Raw genomic sequence first — 20,740 nt, 5'->3', positions numbered from 1 at the left:
GCTGCCTTCCCTCTAGTATTACACTGCTAAATTAAGAACGGCTAGCGTAGATGGCACTCGTGTAGCTTTGCGCGAAATTCAAAACACACATACAGTGTCCCTAATCAAGACGTAAAATAACGACTCATTAAAATTCGTCACACTTTTTCCGAATTCGTGATCCATCGGAATATTTTGCATGTCCCCCAGTGGCACAGCGACATTTCTGCGGACTTACGACGCTAGAAACCGGGTTACGATACCCGTGGTTGGCAGAGCCAATATTTAATGGGCGTAGTTTACGTATCTCTTCATCAAAATAGCGTTCTAGAAAAAAAAAGATATTTTATCTTATTCTTGCTGACACTTAACAACGCAAACTGCTAACTGGATAGCTTTCATATCTTCTTATTTTCAGTGTCCAATCTGTAATTCCGGCTCAAAATGACCAAAAACAATTTAAAACCCTTAAAACTCGAACAAAAATATACTATTGTAATTTACGCTTAGTAACATTACTCATTTCTTACATCACGCTCATTTTTGTAGTTATCATAGCCGTAACCGAAACAAAATGATTACAGTAATTTAATTGTTTGTTTGTAGTTATGCACAAAGCTACACAATGGGCTATCTGTGCTTTGCCCACCACGGGTATAAAAACCCGGATTCTAGCGTTGTAAGTCCGCAGACATACCGCTGTGCCACTGGGGGTCCACTAACTTAACCTTTATAAAATTGTTCATTTCTTACATCTTTGTGGTTCTCATAGCTCATTGTATTCTATTTGTCCACAAGTTACAAAAATAATAGATCCGAGAATTTTTTTCGTATTTTTATGTTTATGGCAAAGCTACTCAGGTTGTCTACAGCCGTTCCTAATTTTAAACTTCTAACCAGAGGAAAGGCAGTCAGTCAACAACACCCTGCCACCCACCATCCATGCTAATGTATTAACTGTAACTCTTATAATACACAAACAGCTTATAGTGGGATGAATATTTTGTGCTATTGCAAGCCCCCCCCCCTCCCCAGTGGCAAAGCGGTATGTCTGCGGATTTACAACGCTAGAATCCTGGTTTCAATACCCGTGGTGGGCAGAACACAGACAGCCCACTGTGTAGCTTTGTGCTTAAGTAGAAACAAACAAACAAGCAATTGCACGGATTCGGATCCGGATTACCAGCTTCGAAATCCAAAGCTCTTTCACAAGGCGAATCTACACCGGATCCAAGGAATACAATTTTTATTTTTTATTTCCTGTTGGAGTGATGTTTGATACTGCAAACCACCAGCACTCATGACTTTTACCAGTATGGAAACTAAAACTGTTATTTACATTGTAAACTATATCTTTTAGCAAAACTTAACGAGGGAAAAAGTACTGTCCTTAAACTGATTGCGATCAGAATTGCAAAACTGTATGTTTCATTAGCAGAGCAATTCGTTTATAAAATATTTTATATGGCATAGATAAACAAGGTGTCAGTGCTCATTTATCTTGTGTGTAGAAAATTTATCTTTAAACAAAATTCTTTAATACGGAAGTCCTGAACTGCAAGGTGGAAAAAAAATTGGAAGTTTCGTACGTACAAGATAATATCTCGTAAGTTTAAATACATAAATTGTACAATAAATGTGTGTAATTTTAGTGATTATAATATCAATAAAAATTAGTTGGTGTGTTCATATGGATTATTTTATAAGTGAAAATTAGTGTAACTGTTTCATAATTACGTTTCATAGCAGTTATTTCATAGTCAAGGTTCTTACTCAACACGTAGAAGTCACGTTGAGTAGTACATGCCTATAAAAATAATGTACTTTATATTAAACTAGACTTCTTGTGAAACAGAACTTAAAGTTTATTTGGGCCATATTTTCAGGATTTCCATATCAAATCATTACCTTCAGTAATTATTTAAATAGTATCTCGCACGTACACGTTGAGACTTTTATTTTACGGTTCAGGCCTTCCGTACTTTGGCACAAAAAAAAAAAGAAGAAGAAACTCATCCCTACGAAACTTCAAGGAATTTGCCAACAATGAATATTAATATATTGCAATCAGAATTTCAACCGCAGCTACTTTGTCATTAGCACAACAGTATAATTCAGTTAAACATACTTGTTGCTTAATGTATATATTGCTACAAATGAGACATACGAACTGGCGTTAAATCTGGTAGGCGGAGTGTCCCTACCTCTTTGTAGATCCTACCTTTGAAGATAACTCAAAAGCTAAAATGTATGATTTTCTTTGTTTGTATCACTATATTCCTCATATTTCTGTAAGTGTTGTTTCTATTATCCCCCATCCTCCTTATGACGTATGAAGTTTATTAAATTGTTTATGATTGTTGAGTGTGACTAGAATTAAATAAAGTTATTACGGTGCTAACTTGTTGCACGTATTCTTCTCATTTTTAATATAATTTGGCCATTGTTTACTTATAGATTTTTTTCAAATCTTCATAATGGAAACAATGTTCTGATCCTTCCATATTTTGGCCTACTTGTATAATCATAGATATTTTTTTGCTATTAATTAAGTTAAATGTAATAGCAAAACGATGCCTCCCTTATTTGGTTTGCTTCTTATTTAAGAAATGTAATGTATCTTCTTAACTGCACAAAATGTAATCTTAAATTTGTTGGTTAAACGTCTAATCAATTAGATTTAAGGATAGATCTGCAAAGGTCACAAAGTAAACATATTTCTTACATAGAACTGAAACATTTTATAATTCGATTGAATGTGCAGTTACTGATATTTTGGAAACTGGCGAATCAGAAGAAGATAGACTTCAAAAAGACAATTATAATACTGTAATTTATAGAACATTGTACCTCATGGTTTAAATCAAAAATTCCCACAAAGTTCCATTGCTCTTACGTCAAGTAATAGTAATTGTTTTTCTGTGTGGATAATTTCTATAAGCTTACAATAAAAAAAGAAAATCAGAGTGAAAGGGAATAAAATCAATAAACACAAATAGGCTAAATTAAAACAAAATGATCAAAATATGAGCAACAACTTACATTTGGTTCAGTAGTTTGTTTTATAAACAGTTGTATTGTTTAAATTTACTTAAAATACGAGTTTGACTACCGTAATAACACCTTTAACTTTTCATTACATACATGATAAAGAATTATTGATAGATTTAATTAAAATTAGGTTGAATACGAATTATTTAGAAATTTTAAGGCATGTTAAGATAAGAAACAAGAAATCTTACTTTTACTGTTAACTTTAAGCATGAAGTATTCAATTATTTAAAAAATCCCTACTACAATAAACAGTTCTACTGAAAATGTATAATTACAGCCAACAGTTCGTTATAAAATGTATAATTACAGCCAACAGTTCGTTATAAAATGTATAATTACAGCCAACAGTTCGTTATAAAATGTATAATTACAGCCAACAGTTCGTTATAAAATGTATAATTACAGCCAACAGTTCGTTATAAAATGTATAATTACAGCCAACAGTTCGTTATAAAATGTATAATTACAGCCAACAGTTCGTTATAAGATGTGTAATCGGATAATCTTGATATTCTTTCTTGTTAGTGTAGTAGTAATGGTCATAATCATATTGTTACCAAACATATAGCCCTCAGTTGCTCAACGGTAAGTCTGAGGGCTTATAACGCTAAAAATGGGGTTTCGATACCCGCAGTGGGAAGGGTACTGGTAGCCTATTATGTAGCTTTGTGCTTGGCTACAAATAAAAATCACAAATTTAAATATCATTAAAGATAAAGTTTCCAGTAAAATACTAGAGAAAGGATCTAAACATAGAATACTACAAACTTAATAAGCAAGAACTTACAAAATCTGTTGAAAAAACCTACATGATTATATTGTATAATTTAATTACATTACTGTATACCCTAAAAATGGTTTTGTTTTACTTTTTAAAATGGTTTCTCATAAACTTTACTAATTTCAAACGTTTCAGATTGGTTTATCTTTTAATCCGTTTTTACTAAACAATTTAAGAAATTGTAAAGGCGTTTTCTTATAGTACCAACTGATAAAGCAGGATGTATGAGATATTATTGGGATTAAGACTGAAAACTTCGCTAACAACGAGAGTTCTCAACTAATGAAACAATAAGTTTTAATATTTATAAGTAAAAGTGTAAGAAAAGAATATTTAATTAACTATACTGATGGCCAGATTGATTATGAGTTTATTTCCAAGTACATAACTTACTCTGATTGAAAGTTGTTAATATTTAGCTGGTTTTTATGAAAAAAATGTTATTAATGAATTGACTTTATAAATTCCTTCCAATTAGTTAATAAACCTCGAGAAAATATTATTAATTCCATCTTAAAAATCCCTAGACATTTGGTCTTAAAACAAATTCATATTCAAAATTGCCTTTTGTATGTGCTATTCATAAATTGCATGACTATTCAACGAAATTCATATTTATTATTAGTTACACCGACAGCTAAGCAAACTTCAATTTTATTAAATAAAATACATAACAAATTATGATATAAAGTTAAAGAAAATGATAATAATAAGCACTCTACTTAGATTATAACTAATTATGAACTAACTTTTCATAACTTGCAAAGCCTAAGTTACAAAAGCTAATTAAAATTGTTGATTTTACAACTTTGTATACTAAAATTCCTTTAAGTGATCTTATTCGTATTTTAAGTATTTTTAATTGATAAATGTATTACCTCAATTCTCCGAGTGAAAAATAGAACTTTCACTTCTATACACATTAAATGTTTGATAAGTTTTGAGTTTACAGTAACTTCAATGTCTTCAAGAAGCAGGTTTGTAAGCAAGTTACGGGCATTCCAACGAGGGCTAATAATTATTCAACATTTATTTCTTTATTTTTATGAATATACCTTTGTGGAAAATACTTTTAACACTGATTTACGCGAATTAACATATAAATAAATACATTAATTATTAAATTAGCTTAAACTTTTCAAAAATAAAATTGCTTATAGTATGCTGATCCACAAATAGCGAACGTTTCCATTTCTACATTTGAAGCACATCTACCTTTGGATGTTACAATTTGTAATGGATTTTGCTCTTTGTTATATTTGGTAAAATAATCAAGTTTTATTTTCCACTTTATGGAGTTCCTTCCCCTTTTAGTAATTTTTTTACGTCAAAATATCATCATATCACAATTTTTAAGGTTTTTTTGGAACTTACAATAAAGTTGTTGTTCATTGTTTGTGTTAGCGCAAAGTTGCCCAATGTGCACTGTGCTTGCCATGGAGGTCGAACCCAACATTTTAGTGTTACAAACCTAAAAGCTTACCAGTCAGCCCCCAGCGGACTTGCAATAAGGATAGTTATTTATATATAATGTTAAAATTTTAATTTAAAATTTAAAGTTGAATGGAATTCAACAATTTTTGGCACCTTACCTTAAAGTATTTCAACTTACTTCTTCATAAATACAAGCATATTTTAACTAAATTTCAGCATAAAACTTTCATAAAATTATAATTTAAACCATTTATAACAGTAATATAACTCCATCTTAGATCTTCTTCGGTTATTCTAATGTATTAAGGTCATTGTATGTTAATTCGACCCTCACAATTAATTAATTAACTTACATGTAATACTCCTGCTGATATGTAGTGTTTCCCTTAAGTATGACAAACATTTTAACCATGTTTGAAGCTTGAATGCCACCTATAGAGGATATATATACTTACTTTTCTCAACGGTCTGTTTTAATAACCCACTGGTTTAATTTCTTTCCTTTTTTTTATTTCTAAGTAGTTATCTTCCCGCAGTTGGCTTCAGAGAGTAAGAGGTACAATACGTGTGAGACTGTGGGCTAGAGTACTTACACCTGCTCTTTTTTTATTTTTCACAAGTGAAGCAGGTGAGGCATGCGAATTCAGGCTAAATCTGGTGGATGATGTACTCCTACTGCTTTGTAGTTTCTATGCCTGCAGATATCTCAAAAATCAAGATTCATAACAAATCCACTATAATTTCTATACTAGTGTTATTTTTGTTAGTGTTATTCTTGCTCTGGCTCATCTAAGGTTTGGAAGTACTGTTTTTACGCTTTCCTCCCTTATGATTTTAAGTATATTAAATTGTTTTATAGTTCTTATTCTGAATAATCACCAGAAAGAAATCAAGTATCCACGAAACACAGGTTCCGGAAAATGTTATGTAAAGTATTAAAATGAACTCGGGAGGAAAGAAAAATAAATGACACAAGTGAACAAATATTCACTATTTTTATTCACAACAGTATCTTATTGGTTGGCTTCTATAATCTGTTATATGACCTGTATGATTGCTGAGGTACAGAGAAAGCTTTCGAATCATTTCTACGTAGGGTAAAGACAGGATCAGGAAAAAAGATAAAGAATCATGTAGATACCCCAATTGTATATCAATTCGAAGTACTAGTGTGATATCCCACAATTCTTATAATGTACATAAGTAATAGTTCTCGAAGTAAAAATATTTAAAGTAGTGATTTAGTGCTCTTATAATTTTACTTTTTAGATAAATTTTTTTTAGAATATAAAACGTTAAAATCATTACTTTGAAGCAACTAACCAATATATTTCGTGAAATAGCAGCAGTGTTAGTATTACTATAAGATATGCATATCTGCTACTAAGTAATAATACTTACGACCATACTAAATATAAGATAATGTATTGATTTTTTGAAAAAAACAATGTAAAATTATAAGTATTAAATCAACTTAGAGGAACCATTTCCAGGTGTTTAGCTCATCATTTAAGCTTTTCCTCTTTATAAACTCCATTCATTTTGAAATGTTCATATTATATGAGTTTCTGTTGCTACGAGTAAGGGCATGTCTATGGTCATATGAAATAAGAATAAGTTACCTGATAGTAGTATTTTATTTCTATAGTTGCCAAGGCAACGATCCCAGAAGGCCCAAGTATGTACGTGCAGAGTGGAAGTACCATCAATCTTACTTGCATCATCAGCGACAGCAGCGCCCCTCCCGTGTACGTTTTTTGGTATCACAACGGTCGGATGATCAACTATGATTCTGTAAGGGGCGTACAAGTTAAGACAGAGACTGGACCAACCACTGTTAGCAGACTAAAGATCGAAAACGTCAAGACCACCGACTCAGGTGATTACAGCTGCACCCCTTCATATGCTGACCCTGCAAATATCACAGTCCACGTGATCAATGGTGAGATATTAAATCCTCTTAGTTTCATATATTAATTATATTGCTGTCCACGTGATTGATCATGGGAAACTTACCCTTTATTCTCGTGTATGTGTTTAGCAGCTGGCAAAGATCTGAAAGGCCCTGGAACAAGATGTTTCAAATAAGCTCTTTTTCCATAATCACATACACTCAAAAATGTCCTAATAGCACTTATAAAACTTCTGTTGAGCTGCATTATAGGTTCACGCACTGATGTGTTGGTGTTTGCTCTATTGGTTCCGACACCAAAGAGAATAGAGGATTGAAAGTTTTAGAGGATTTGTTTTTAAGTTCTTCAGAACAACTGTAGTACTGATTACCTGAGACTTGGATTTACCAGCTTTCAAAGTAACGTTAGTATTAATTTCCCGGGCTTCAGACTTGTCAACATTCAGAACAACATCAGTACTGATCACCTGGGCTCTGGACTTATTAATCTTTGAAACAACATCAGTATTGGTTTCCTGGGCTTCGGTTTTACCAACCTCTGGAACAATATTAATACTGACTACTTGGACTTTGGACTTATCAACCTTCAGAACAACATCAGTACTGGTTACCCAGGCTTCAGACTTATCAATTTTTGGAATAACACTAGTACTGGTTACCTGGGCTTCGAACTTATCAAACTTTGTAAGAACATTATTGTTGGTTACCTAGGCTTTGACCTTATCAACCTTCGGAACAACGTTATTACTAGTTACCTGGTCTTCTGACTTATTAACCTTCGGAACAACGTTATTATTAGTTACCTGGTCTTCTGACTAACCAACCTTTGGAACAACGTTAGTACTCGTTACTAACCAGTAAATATTCAAAATGGAGATAAAAGGCATATTGGGTTAATATTATTTGTTGTCATTCTCAAAGTTTTTGTATATGATGTTTGAGTTGTCCTTTTCTCACCACGTGAAACTAAACCTACATATATAATTATTTGAAGTATATGAATTATTAATGCTATTAATGTATTCTTCTGGACGATTCATATCAAAAGATGGTTTTCTCTCTCTTCACCCAAATAGTAAATTTCTTCATGGAGCCCAGGATGTTGTTCGATTTACAAAACGTCACTGAATAACACAGGTTTCGGGAATCCCCCCCCCCCATCAGTAATCTTCTGTAAGAGAAAGCTGAAAAAACAAAACTAGGTTTCTTATTTTACCGTTACCATAAATGCATAATTTTAGATAGGCCTTCGGAATCCCGTATACACGCGGGCCATGTGATAATTCTTCCCCTCTCCCTCACCTATTCGTAGGCCAACCTTATAACAGTCTAATTACTTTATAATGATAACTTTATATGCCATAGATTTATGTATGGATTCTCACATGCACTGATAACATTAAAGATAATTGACATAACCGGAATAGCTTGAAGAACGTATCACTGAGTTACATCTGAATTCTCTGTCTCTCATTGATCAGAAACAGAATTCAAAATTAAAGAGTGCACTTTGATGATAGACAACGCTTTTCCTTCTTATAGACTTTTTTTAGATCATTACCTTTTACTTCTAGTTACACACTTGTTCTAAACTAAGAGGACATAGCATCATATAAAAGATTCTGTTATGCCATCCCTTTCGGTAAGCATGTGCTATCTACATCATTGATATTCATTCTATTAGAAAAACAAGAGGGAATCCTCAATAGTCGCGGCACTTGAAATTATTTTAGAGAGGATTAGTGTAAATTAATCTATGAGACCTTTTTTTTTCCTTTTTATTAGTTATATTTTTGTGCGCCAGCAATACCAAGCGTGGGGCGCACGAATACCCTATTCGATTTTATTACTCATCACGATCTTTACCAGCCTACCCTCAAATTGAAATTCTTTTAGGCAAGATTAGAGTAAATTAATTTATGAGACCTTGGGCTTTGTCAAATACATCAATCGAAAGAGTTTGACCCCCTGAGTCTAAAACTGTAACTAGATCTCAAATCGGTCTAGAGATGACGGAGCTATGAGCTAAAAGTTTGTACTTCAAAAAACAAACAATCTCGGAACCAGTAAGCGATAACATGTCCTGTCACTGGAAAATATTACTGTACTCGTTTAAACAACGAGAATACGTAATAGCATCAAAGGGAATGACCCAGAACAATGGGTAGCAAGGGCAAAAGGAATTTAACCACATCCTTTGGCCAACTGTACACATCTGGAAACGTATATGTACTAACAGTTTTGAAATTTCTACAAAGACATGAAACACTCATCTTCCTGCTCGAGAAAACAGGAAACACTAAATATGCCTTGCATCCATACATGAACAGTTTATGTAGGAATATTCCTGATAAATAATGACACTTTTACGTGTCGTTGTTTCATTTACGTTTTATGTACCGCCGAAAATATCGTTAGCAGTGAGGGTACCCTAGTGATGAAATAACGCATTCTCATCTTTATAAGTAAAAACGGAAGAAAGTATACTTAATTAATTATACTCTTTACCAGCTTGATACTTAATTTGGCTCCAAGGAGGTAGCTTCCTGTGATTGAAAGTTGATATTTAAAAAAGATCATTAGTGCTGGCATGATCTTATGCACGGCAATAAAAGATAAGAAGTTAATTTCGAAGCAAAGAGGTCATTGTTATGTATAGGGTGGGCCAATAGTGACTGTTTTATATAGAAGATAGTTTAATTTCCAATGTCTTATTCTAAAACAAATACTACTTAAATTGGTTTCAATTGTCTTCTTAGTATTTTTTGTAATACCAACTGTGTGTAACTTAAAATTACCATAAAGTAGAAACCATAATAAACAGAAGCTTATTTTATCCATGTAGCTTTGTGACCATCAAATACAACTGTTTCAGTTCAACTTTAATATACCACTGGGATCCTCATTGGCTTTTTAAACACATTTTTAAAAGCTATTTATTGTTTGTGGGTTCGGACGTTTTAAGTTGGCTAAAGGTTCCCAAATAGTTTGATTCACAAAAAATTAAACAAAAACACCATTAATATTGAACTAATTATTTCTATGGTCCCCTGCATAATTTACACAAAAAATGGGTGATTATAGTCATTTAATTTAGTCAGAGCTTGACATTGATAGTTACAACAGGCGAAAACATAAAATTATTGAATATGATGCAATATGCGTATCCCACCGGTTGTGAATAATAAAAAACAAATCTGTAACTTAGGTGTTAATACCATAAAAATATAATTTAATCTTGTAGACATTTTCACTTAAATATAGTACACAAAGAACATTATTTCTGGGAAGACTGTTGAATATATATATATATATATATATATAACTACAGATATAAGCTTTAAGTATTTGGCGTGCTTGCACTGTGAATCCGGGTGTTCATGGTTTGTGTCCTGTTGCTGCAAAAACACGCTCCGCACTTTGGAGTAATCAGTGTCTTATGAGGGTGACTGTCAGATTCCATTATTCTGTCAGACAAGAGTATCCCAACAATTGACGATGGGTAATTTTGGCAAACTCTGTCGCTCTAGTCTATAAGCTAAAAATGAGGGATGCCTATACATAAATAGCTCTTTTGTAGCTTTACGCGAATATTTTAATCCAACAAACAACGATGGGACACTAAGCGTAAACGATTTCGAATAGTTAAAGTATAACAAGAATTACTTACTCGTTAATAATTAAACTTGGATGATCGTATAAACTACTGACATTGACAATTATTGACAAGAATTACTTACTCGTTAATAATTAAACTTGGATGATCGTATAAACTACTGACATTGACAATTATTGACAAGAATTACTTACTCGTTAATAATTAAACTTGGATGATCGTATAAACTACTGACATTGACAATTATTGACATGCGATCGTTACAACCTCATCTTAAAACATGCATAAAGGTACGACACGCAAAGCTATCGTTGTAAATGGCTGCTTCATGAAACTACGTTCCCTAAAGCTGTCATTATTTATCAAGTAGGCTACTATATGAAAATACGACACGTAAAGCTGTCATTATTTATAAAATAAACTGCTACGTAAGATATACATGAAGCTACGACACGTAAAGTTGTCATTAGTTATAAAATAAACTGCTACGTAAGATATACATGAAGCTACGACATGTAAAGTTGTCATTAGTTATAAAATAAACTGCTACGTAAGATATACATAAAACTACTACATAAAATATACATGAAGCTACGACACGTAAAGTTGTCATTAGTTATAAAATAAACTGCTACGTAAGATATACATAAAACTACCACATAAAATATACATGAATCTACGACACGTAAAGTTGTCAAACACTAATCACATTACAATGTATAGTTGAGAATTTTTACAACAGAAAGAACATATTAATGTGGTTTTGAAACAAAGAATTTTGTATTATTTGCGACACAAGGCCGTGATTAAAAATACTTCGGTACTGTTGGGAAACCGATGGTCTTAAACTCACAAATTTTTGTTCATGATATACTTATATGTTTGAAATTCCTTTTATAGCGAAAATAATTATCTTTTTATGACTCAAGCTCCTTTTAAAAACTAATATCGTTATATACGTGGTGATAATAATCCATTCAAGAGATTGTAATACGCTAATTATTCTATATGTATTGTTATCATCAATCTCAACTATACTGCGAGCCGAGCGTGGCTAGTAGTTAGCGTGTCCGTACTGTAAATACGAGGATTCTCCGTTCATGCCAATTGCCGCAAAATTCCATTCCACACTTCGGGACCATGTGCGCATTATTCGATCAGGCAGCAGTAGCTTAATACGTGGATGTCGCTAGGATGTTTTTTAAGAGGAGTTTGTTTTTGCTTGCGATACATCTTGTTTAGACACGTGTAGATGTATATACGTAAAACTGCACGTATTATGACGAAAACTCGATGAAGAACACGTTGTGTTGAATAATTATACATGCAGGTTTTAAAAGTAATAAATTGAAGTTCATGTGTGCCTTACAATTACACATATGTTATCCTTCTTTTTAATAACTGTTTTGCACCGTATTTTAAAATGTAATGAAGATATAACTATCATTTAAATCCTTCTGTTTAAGCACCGTGTAGTAATATATGGAACTAAACTGGAGTATGTAGATGTCAACAAAAAGCCACAACCTTCTGAGACGTATTCATCCTGACCAGAAACAGGACCGCTGGCCGTTAAGTACGTTTGAATACGCTAACGTTGTGCTAAATATGGTTAGGGCGCTTGACTCACAATTTGAGGGTCACGGGTTCGAATCCCCTTCACACCAAACATGCTCGCCCTTTCAGCCGTGAGAGTGTTATAACTGTGACGGTCAACCCCACTATTTGTTGGTAAAAGAGTAATCCAAAAGTTGGCAGTGACTAGATACCTTCCCTCTAGTCTATCACTGCTAAATTATGGACGGCTAGTGCAGATAGCCCTCGTGTAGCTTTGCGCGAAATTCAAAACAAACAAGAGTTAGCGGTGGGTTCTGTTAACTATCTGCCTTTACTCTATTCAATCATTTCAAACTGCAAGGCGGATAGTCCTTTGTGTGGGTTTGTGCGGAACTCTGGAATACACAAGCAAACACTATATTGCAGTCAAAAACTGAGACTTATTTCGATTTGCTTTTGTTCAGAAATTACTCTAATTATTGAAAATATGAATAAAACTTTGTTATACTAAAACTCTTACAAATAAAAATATATACATTTAAGTTTTCAATGGATGGTTTATTCCTAAAAATATTTAGTTTTTAGCAAATCATATTTATGTATTAACAATACTAACGACTAGGTTAGGAAAGCAGTATACAGCGCCAACAAAAACAAAGAAAATTACAGAGTCGTTCAAGTGGAGAAAATTTGTAGTCTATACATTCCATTTGAAAGTTTTATTCACTTTTCAAACATGAACTGAAAACTATGCTGCAGGGTTATTTTCAAAATGGACGGCCGTAAAACAGAGCATGACCGGACGTGGCGACATGGATTGTAACGACATGGTGAAGCTCCAAAATAGTTCTAATATAACGTAATTAACCTCTGTAGTAGGAGTTTCTCGTGATATCACGTTGTTTCATACACTTTCAAATAATTAATTTCTTTTAAATACCTCTCAGCTAACTTTTAAAATCCTGAAAAGTTTCTATCAGCAACATTTAATATAATAAGCATCCAGCTAACCTACTGCCAAATTCTAGGATTATTTCAACAGAAAAATAAAAAAATAGTAGCATGACTTTAAGTATAAAGAACCGACACAGTGTAAGAAATTAAACATAGGGTTGTTTGTTTTTTAATAAAAAAACACCTGTATCAACAAATTAGGAAAGCAGCACAGCAAGTTAACAAAGGCAAAGAAAACTACAAAAGTCGTTCGGGCGGAGAAAATTCGTTGTAATCTATTTCATTCGAAAGGTTTATTCACTTTGTAAACATGAAATGAAAATAAGTTAGATGTTTCTAGGTAATTACTTATCATTAATGATTAAAACACATGTCATGGTTATTTTTTTATTATAGTTATTGCTTTGTAACGTATATAATCAGTACACTAAATTCCCCATTTTTAATTAATGATCGACATGATCCGTTATTTGTTCTATCGTGCTTTCTAATTAAAATTTCGATAAACAAAGAAACAAACTGAAATTTATCTAAAGCTTTATAAAGGATGTATAACGTTTCTAATGAAAAGTACTTTTTAAATATGGAAATTCGAACCCTAAACATGATAACTGAACAGTACACTATCTTTGATAAATTAGGTTATGACCTCCTAGGAATAGTACATGATATATGTGTTTCTTAACACGTACAATCAACCTAATGGAACAGTGAAGCCACCTAACGGTATTTGCATCAGTGTAAAAAATACAGCATAACTTTTCATTAAACTTGATCATTTGAAAAGGGTTATTATCCATCATTTTAGTTACTATGAACAGTATTTTAATAAATGTTATAAAGAAGCCAATAATCACTAAAAATATTATTGAAAGTAAAAACAAACATTTGTAATAAATACACATATGTACACTTTCCGTTAAGCTCGTAGTTTCTTGAATAAAGGCAGTGAGCATATGAAACCAACTATTATGTTCTTCAAATATTTCAGGCAGACATTAATGTATATATGAACTGGTTACAAAAATACTCAGAGTTGAGAACGTTATAATAAAATAATTTTCAATACATAATATCAAAGAACCAAATGACAACCACAATCGTGGTAGAACAAAATGTATCAGAGCTACAGTTTGTCATTGTTTGGCGTTTTATAGATAGTGAGGTGCTATCGAACATTTCTCTCTTTTGGGAAGGCTATGTAACAGTCCTTTCTGACCCAAAATATTCATACACTCAAGTCATAAAGCTTGTTCAGGTAGGTGATTTATAACTTCTTAATGGCATTGGAAAACAAAGAAATATGAATCATTTAAGGGACCCAGGACCATCAAGAAAGAAACCTGCAATAAGTCGAACCCCAGGCGTGGTAAGCAAAGTGTGGCGTTTTGTAACACAAAGGTCAGTGGCAAAAGCTGTTCGTGTGCCCCAGGTAACAGTAAACAACATAATCAAGAAGGATCTTTTTTCTGGAAAAGCGACACAAGTTCACGTATTAAAAAATTGTTTCCACTTCATATCTGCTCAACCATCGCATACCTCACGCAGCTAGAGCTTAAAGCGGGTATTCATGTTATTTCATATGAAGACTTACTGGTCAAATCGTCAGATGAAGTGTCTATGAATTTCTATGCGATAGAACTGTTAAAATATTTCGCCCTCATACATTAGATAGATTATGAACAGCAAGCGGGGAGGGGTGGTGTAGTTTGGATATGAGAACCTTACGATGGAATCTTTCTTCAATAGAAACCACTCTCCAATCGGGTGGCTACACGGATTTTAATGACATGGTGAGGCTCCAAAATCGTTTTAATATAACATAATCAACCTCTATAGTAGGGGTATCTTGTGATATCAAGTATTTTTTACTTGAATTGTGGTGTTTGTTGTACGTTTTAAAAGGTTTATGAATGCTAATCAAACTGCTATCAGTAGATTTCACTAACTATCCAGTTTGTAGCATCATTTATATTATATAGATGTACTGCTTCCGTTCGGTAATAATAGAGTATCTTTAAATGTATTTGAAGGAGTAATATCGATGTAATATTTTGAGGTTGTCTGTGTATTAACTACATATATATATATATATGTGTGTGTGTGTGTATATATATGTTACTTTATTTTAATTTCTAACTCCAGATGTGCACGGCTGTCATACAAATCATTAGACACCAAATACAATTTCAGCAAATGAGTAATGATAATGACTGGAGAAAACTTTAGCGAAAAGTAAATTAAAAGAGAAGAAAACCTTTATATAAATGAATTACTTGTATCGAATATATACACACACACTGATATATTTCAAGTTAAAGTTGGAAAATGATTTGCATGGCTACATGAACTTTAAGTTCTATCATAAAAGAACTCTCTTTGTTCATATATTTAATATAATGGAACATGGTTTTCTCTTCCGTATTGAATAAATGTACCCACTATGGCCATGAAGGCAAAAAAGAGAGAGTATAAGCTTACCATTAGTTACAGAAACACACTACTCTGTTTTCTAAGGATTTCATTAGTTTAGTCATGATTGACCTGCAGTATGTTAATTTCAAATTCGAGATAAGAAAAAGTGTAATTATTTTCGAGGTAACACCATTTATTTTGTTTGAGCCACACAGATTCTAATATGCTAGTCTAATTAAACGTCGTATTACCTAAACTAAAATCATTACCCGTGTAACTGAACTTGAAAAAAAAAGGAATTACGATTAAAATACCAACTTCATAATGATGTCCCGCTTTCTTTCTCGTTACGTTGAAATTATAATCGCATGAACAAAATGCTAGTTAATTCCATGGGACTAGTTCACTGTTACATATAATTTATTAACTTGCTTGAGCACAATAGTCAAAGATGTTTTTACGAATACGGTTGAACCACTTTTTTATTACATATATTAATTCATACAAGCATTCTGAATATTTAATAAATAATCTTTAATAGAAAGGTGATTCACTGCTTCGCTAGTTCAACAAAGGAGATAACTTTTATTTATAACCACAAGTGATCTGTTTCTTCTTAGGTTTTCATTAACTTATCATCTGAATTTTCTTTCCTTCCTACCACAGCTGGATGGAGACAGTAGATTTTAGACGTGGTAGGCTTGATTATTGTGTCTGATCCCGAATTTTTTCCCCCTATTGTTTTTTCAATACTGTTTTTTAGGTACAATATATTTTAATTTCTGAATATACGTTAAATCTGAAAAAATTGTTTATCCTCATCAATTGTGTGGATCTTATTGCTTCAGATATCTTCCGTTATTAGGATTCAGTTTGTTTTTCTCACATTACAGCTGGTATCCTAGTTTTATTTGTCTGTCCCTGTAAAGCGACTCGGTGGTTAGTGCACTCGACTCACAATCTGCGGTTCGCGGGTTCAAACCCCCACCCTCTAGTCTTTCACTGCTAAATTAGAGACGGCTAGCGCAGATTGCCTTCGTGTAACTTTGCACGAAATTCAAACCCCGACGAAACTCCTGTAAAGTTTGGTCCAGATGCAAGGAAGTTTTTGAAAAATTATCCACGTCAAGGAAGTTCTACTGAATTAGTTTTACTTTACGTACTAATATTAAAATGGATGTTGCGTTATCTTAGCACAAAAAAAATCGTACAATTATTAATACTTATTTTCCTAGATTTGAAAAATTTGATCCACTAAATTAGGACTGATTAGTATTTTTTAGGATTCTTTAGACATATTAAGTATTAGTTGAATTGTTTTACTACATAATACATAACTCTCTTCTAACCCTGTATATGAGAATGGGATTCGTTTCTTGTGAAATTCTAAAAGAGCTTGCGTTATGAATTATAACTCAAACCTTCAGATATTCCAGTAAAACTATTCTATTTTATGCTTGAATAAGTTGTTCTATGATCTATGTTGTGTAATGCAAGCATACCAACCTAGTATTGTACACACAGACATACAAGATTGATGTAATATATAATAACTTGTTTGGTCACTGTAACAACATTATTGAGTTATTTTACACCTCCACGTGCATAATTGAAACGTAACTTTTTCAGCATACGTGTCGCTCGTACAAACTACTCCGACATATATTAAATCCACTGGCATGATCCATTTCCAGTAGACTTGTGACGAAATTCGATTTTTCCCACGCTTAAACGGGTTGGCGTGTAATTTTTATCTCTGATGTATATGAAATGACAAAAGTGTTTCACGTGTCCTTTATAATGAATTACTTAAGTTTTCTATCAAAGGTTTTGTAACATAAAAGAGTACCTTGTCAAAAGTGTAAAACGAAACATACCTATAATATATACGATTATTCAAAAAAATGTACATTTCAATGCTAAAGCCAAGTAAGAGACTACAAATTATAAAATAATTTATATTTCATTAACATCGATGAACATATTACGTTCAACTAGTTTGTGTTGAAATCCTTTCGTAAACTGTGGATCCAACTGAATCTTCATCAGAGTAAAGGTTGCGTGCATTCTGAACACTAATCAATTATACTTTCCTACGAAAGGTCGAAGGTCAAAGTATAATAAAAATGAATAATAGCTTCAGAACTAGAATTAATAATACGATTGAAAGACATTCTAGACGTGATTCAACGTATGTTCCTTATAGTTTTATTAAGCTCGCTCTGTACTTGTATACCCTTTCTCGAAGTTGACCAATGAATGGACTGCATTCTGAATGCACTTATATGTAAGTCTTGAATGTTTTAAGATTTATTTGATCAAACATTATAGTTAATTTAACTTAGAAGGACACCTCAGTGTTTGAATGGAGCAAAGTGAACGAAGCTCATTTTTAGATTACACGCAATCTTATGTAATGCAGTTTATTTTAATGACATTTAAACAGTCCTCGAGCATACAAGGTAAGCAACTCAGAAGTCAGCTGAGTGTCAACAGCATAGTTTCTCAAATTCTCCTTGGGTTGTTTTTTCTTCCTAAATATTTGTTATATAAGTCAAATTTGTTTGCATTTCAAAAACTAAAGATACTAATATCCGTAAGTCATTATTGAATTTTTTTACAGCCTTCAGTCTCACGTCATCATACCTTGACACCCGCTTTATTAAATAAAATTATTAAATTTTGTTTTTTATTACACATCTTATGTATTTTGAAATTTCAAAAAAATGAGTTGACTGGGTATATGATTCAATATCTCAAACCTCTTTAACCGCCCTAGCTACAGACTATGTGAACAAATTATCGTAGTATACGTTATGTTACAAGAAGAGGTCTATGATATCTTTAATAACTAGGATAAAAAGCACTCGCAAGGGGATCTTTTTTCTTCTTTTTTAAATTTTGCTCAACTGTTTGCCTTGAAACAAACTGTAGGTTTTTCTATGAAGTATAATAATTGCATTTCATTTCTACAGTGGCGACACCGGTAAGTCTGAAAATTATAACGCTAAAAAAGGGATTTCGATTCTCACGGTGGAAAAAAGCACAGATAGCCCATTTTATAGATTTGTACTTAATAAAAAACAAATTTATATACAGTACTTCTTGGAATTATTATGTCTTCCTACTCATGGAGTATAATAATTATTTATTTTTTACCCTGATTACTGTTTGTTTGTTTTAAAACAAAGCCACATTTGGCTATCTGCTGTATCCACCGCGAAGAATCGAGCCCCGGTTGTTAGCCTTTTAAGTTTGTAAACTTACCGTTGTCTCGCCGGTGGACCCCTGATTACTGACAATATATACTGGGTAATGTAATTTTCAAACAGTTAGTGAAACTATTTTTGTCCTTTGTCTTACGTTAAAAAATTAGATATGTAATTTCATAGCTAACCACTAATTACTAAGCTGTCGAAATATCATATATATTTTTTAATTGTATAATTTTTTGCTACATTTTTATATTTCCTTAATTAATTAGGAGAGAAGCCCGCAGCCATGCACCATGGTGTGACGTCTGTTGGTGTCGGCGTATGTGTTCAACCCATCTTGGTATTGATGTTAGTGCAGTTTGTGCAACGTTGTGTAGCGGATGTTATAGGCAGATAACCGTGTTACATCCTGCAGGTGGACTCGGTATGTTTGTCTCGGTAGAAAGATCTGTGGCAGTGCTGATGATCTGTTGTAGCTATGAGGTGTTGTCGGTCTTCGGTCTTAACTTGAACGTGTATCTGATAGCCTGCTGTCCTTTCATAAAACTCCAACACAAGCCTCGACACCCCGGTTATGACCTTTGACACGCTGTCTTGATAATCTTCTACACAGTTTTGGTTCCCATCTTCCTCAGTGAACTAGACATTTGTCACCATCGGTTCTGTGGGTATTTTTTGTGAAAAGTAAAGCAGAAAACGAAACTCTTGTGGACACTGGCCAATTTAATTGTCATGTTGTAAAATGTCCAAAATACACGATTTATGAAAAATATAATAACATAAAAAATAGATAAAATAGCTTTAACATACACTGATTTGTGAGCCTACTCCACGGACTAATGTCATTAATTATTTATCAGACTGGTCACATTGGCCCCCACTTTAGTTTGCAGGTTGTCGGTATACAACCGTAAAATGCTCAACAACCAGGAAGAAGCAAAAAAAAAAAAGACTATTCCTCATGTTACTGACTGAAGTTGGAAAAGGTGACTTATATGTAACTGAATTATTTTGTCACTTCCTTGTGTCATTTCTCCACCTGTAGTAGATTTTAAATAACAGATTCAATAAATATTGGTGCTTCTGTCGTCGATCGGCAGGTGTCAGCTGTCAGTGAAGTCCTTTCTTTTTAAATAACCTATTTCTTAGTATTGTATGTACTTCTTCAGAGCTCATGTTCCTCTATAAATTTTGATGCAGACATTGTCATTAAATTAACACAAATTTTGGGAACATAAAAGCAAAACCAATGGAAGGATAATTAATAAATGTTCATATAATTCATTTAATGACACTTCTTCAAGAAAAATAAACATTATGCGAAAATGTTTTTCAAGTGATTCGCAAAAAAAAACGTGTGGGAAGACTTTCAAAACATTTTTAAGTTGTTTTTTCTAGTGAGTTTATAAAATACATCATTCGTGGCAAGTTATCAGCCTTGATGTATGCTTTCTTGACAATTACGAAAATCACTTTATTTTAATAAATAGAGTATTACTATTTATATTTCAATAAAAAATATAATATATTTTCAAAAGTTTTACAAAATCTGACATGACATTTTTTATCAGAAATAGAATGATATTGTGTACCATTCTGTGTACTCTTTCTTAAACAAAAAGCTAAAGAAACCTCAGAATTTCTTCATTTGATTAATCCTAAGCACACGGGACTGTTAACTGTTTCAGTCCTAATGACCTTGCGCAATATTCACTGGAAGCACAGTTCCTATTTTATATACAAGATTTTAATAACTATTATTACTTTTTAACCAAAGATATAGTGTTTTTCTGTCTTACTATAAGACGATTTCTATTCAGGAA

The 20,740-nt window shown here is 32.7% G+C and overlaps 1 protein-coding gene across 2 annotated transcripts in view; it reads left to right on the top strand.

Moving 5' to 3' along the window:
* Positions 1–20,030, top strand: part of LOC106465977 (Down syndrome cell adhesion molecule-like) — a 95,254-nt gene extending 75,224 nt beyond the window's left edge. For both annotated transcript variants that reach the window (XM_022393939.1, XM_022393940.1), the window contains 2 exons: positions 6,897–7,190; positions 19,187–20,030. In XM_022393939.1, the coding sequence (XP_022249647.1) occupies positions 6,897–7,190; positions 19,187–19,314 (422 nt within the window). In that variant the 3' untranslated portion in view covers positions 19,315–20,030. The remainder of the gene's footprint in view (positions 1–6,896; positions 7,191–19,186) is intronic.
* Positions 20,031–20,740: the final 710 nt, after the last annotated feature.

The sequence above is a fragment of the Limulus polyphemus genome, unplaced genomic scaffold (genome assembly GCF_000517525.1).
Source record: "Limulus polyphemus unplaced genomic scaffold, Limulus_polyphemus-2.1.2 Scaffold2109, whole genome shotgun sequence".
Lineage (NCBI taxonomy): Eukaryota > Metazoa > Arthropoda > Merostomata > Xiphosura > Limulidae > Limulus > Limulus polyphemus.
This window is presented reverse-complemented; position numbering and strand designations above follow the sequence as displayed.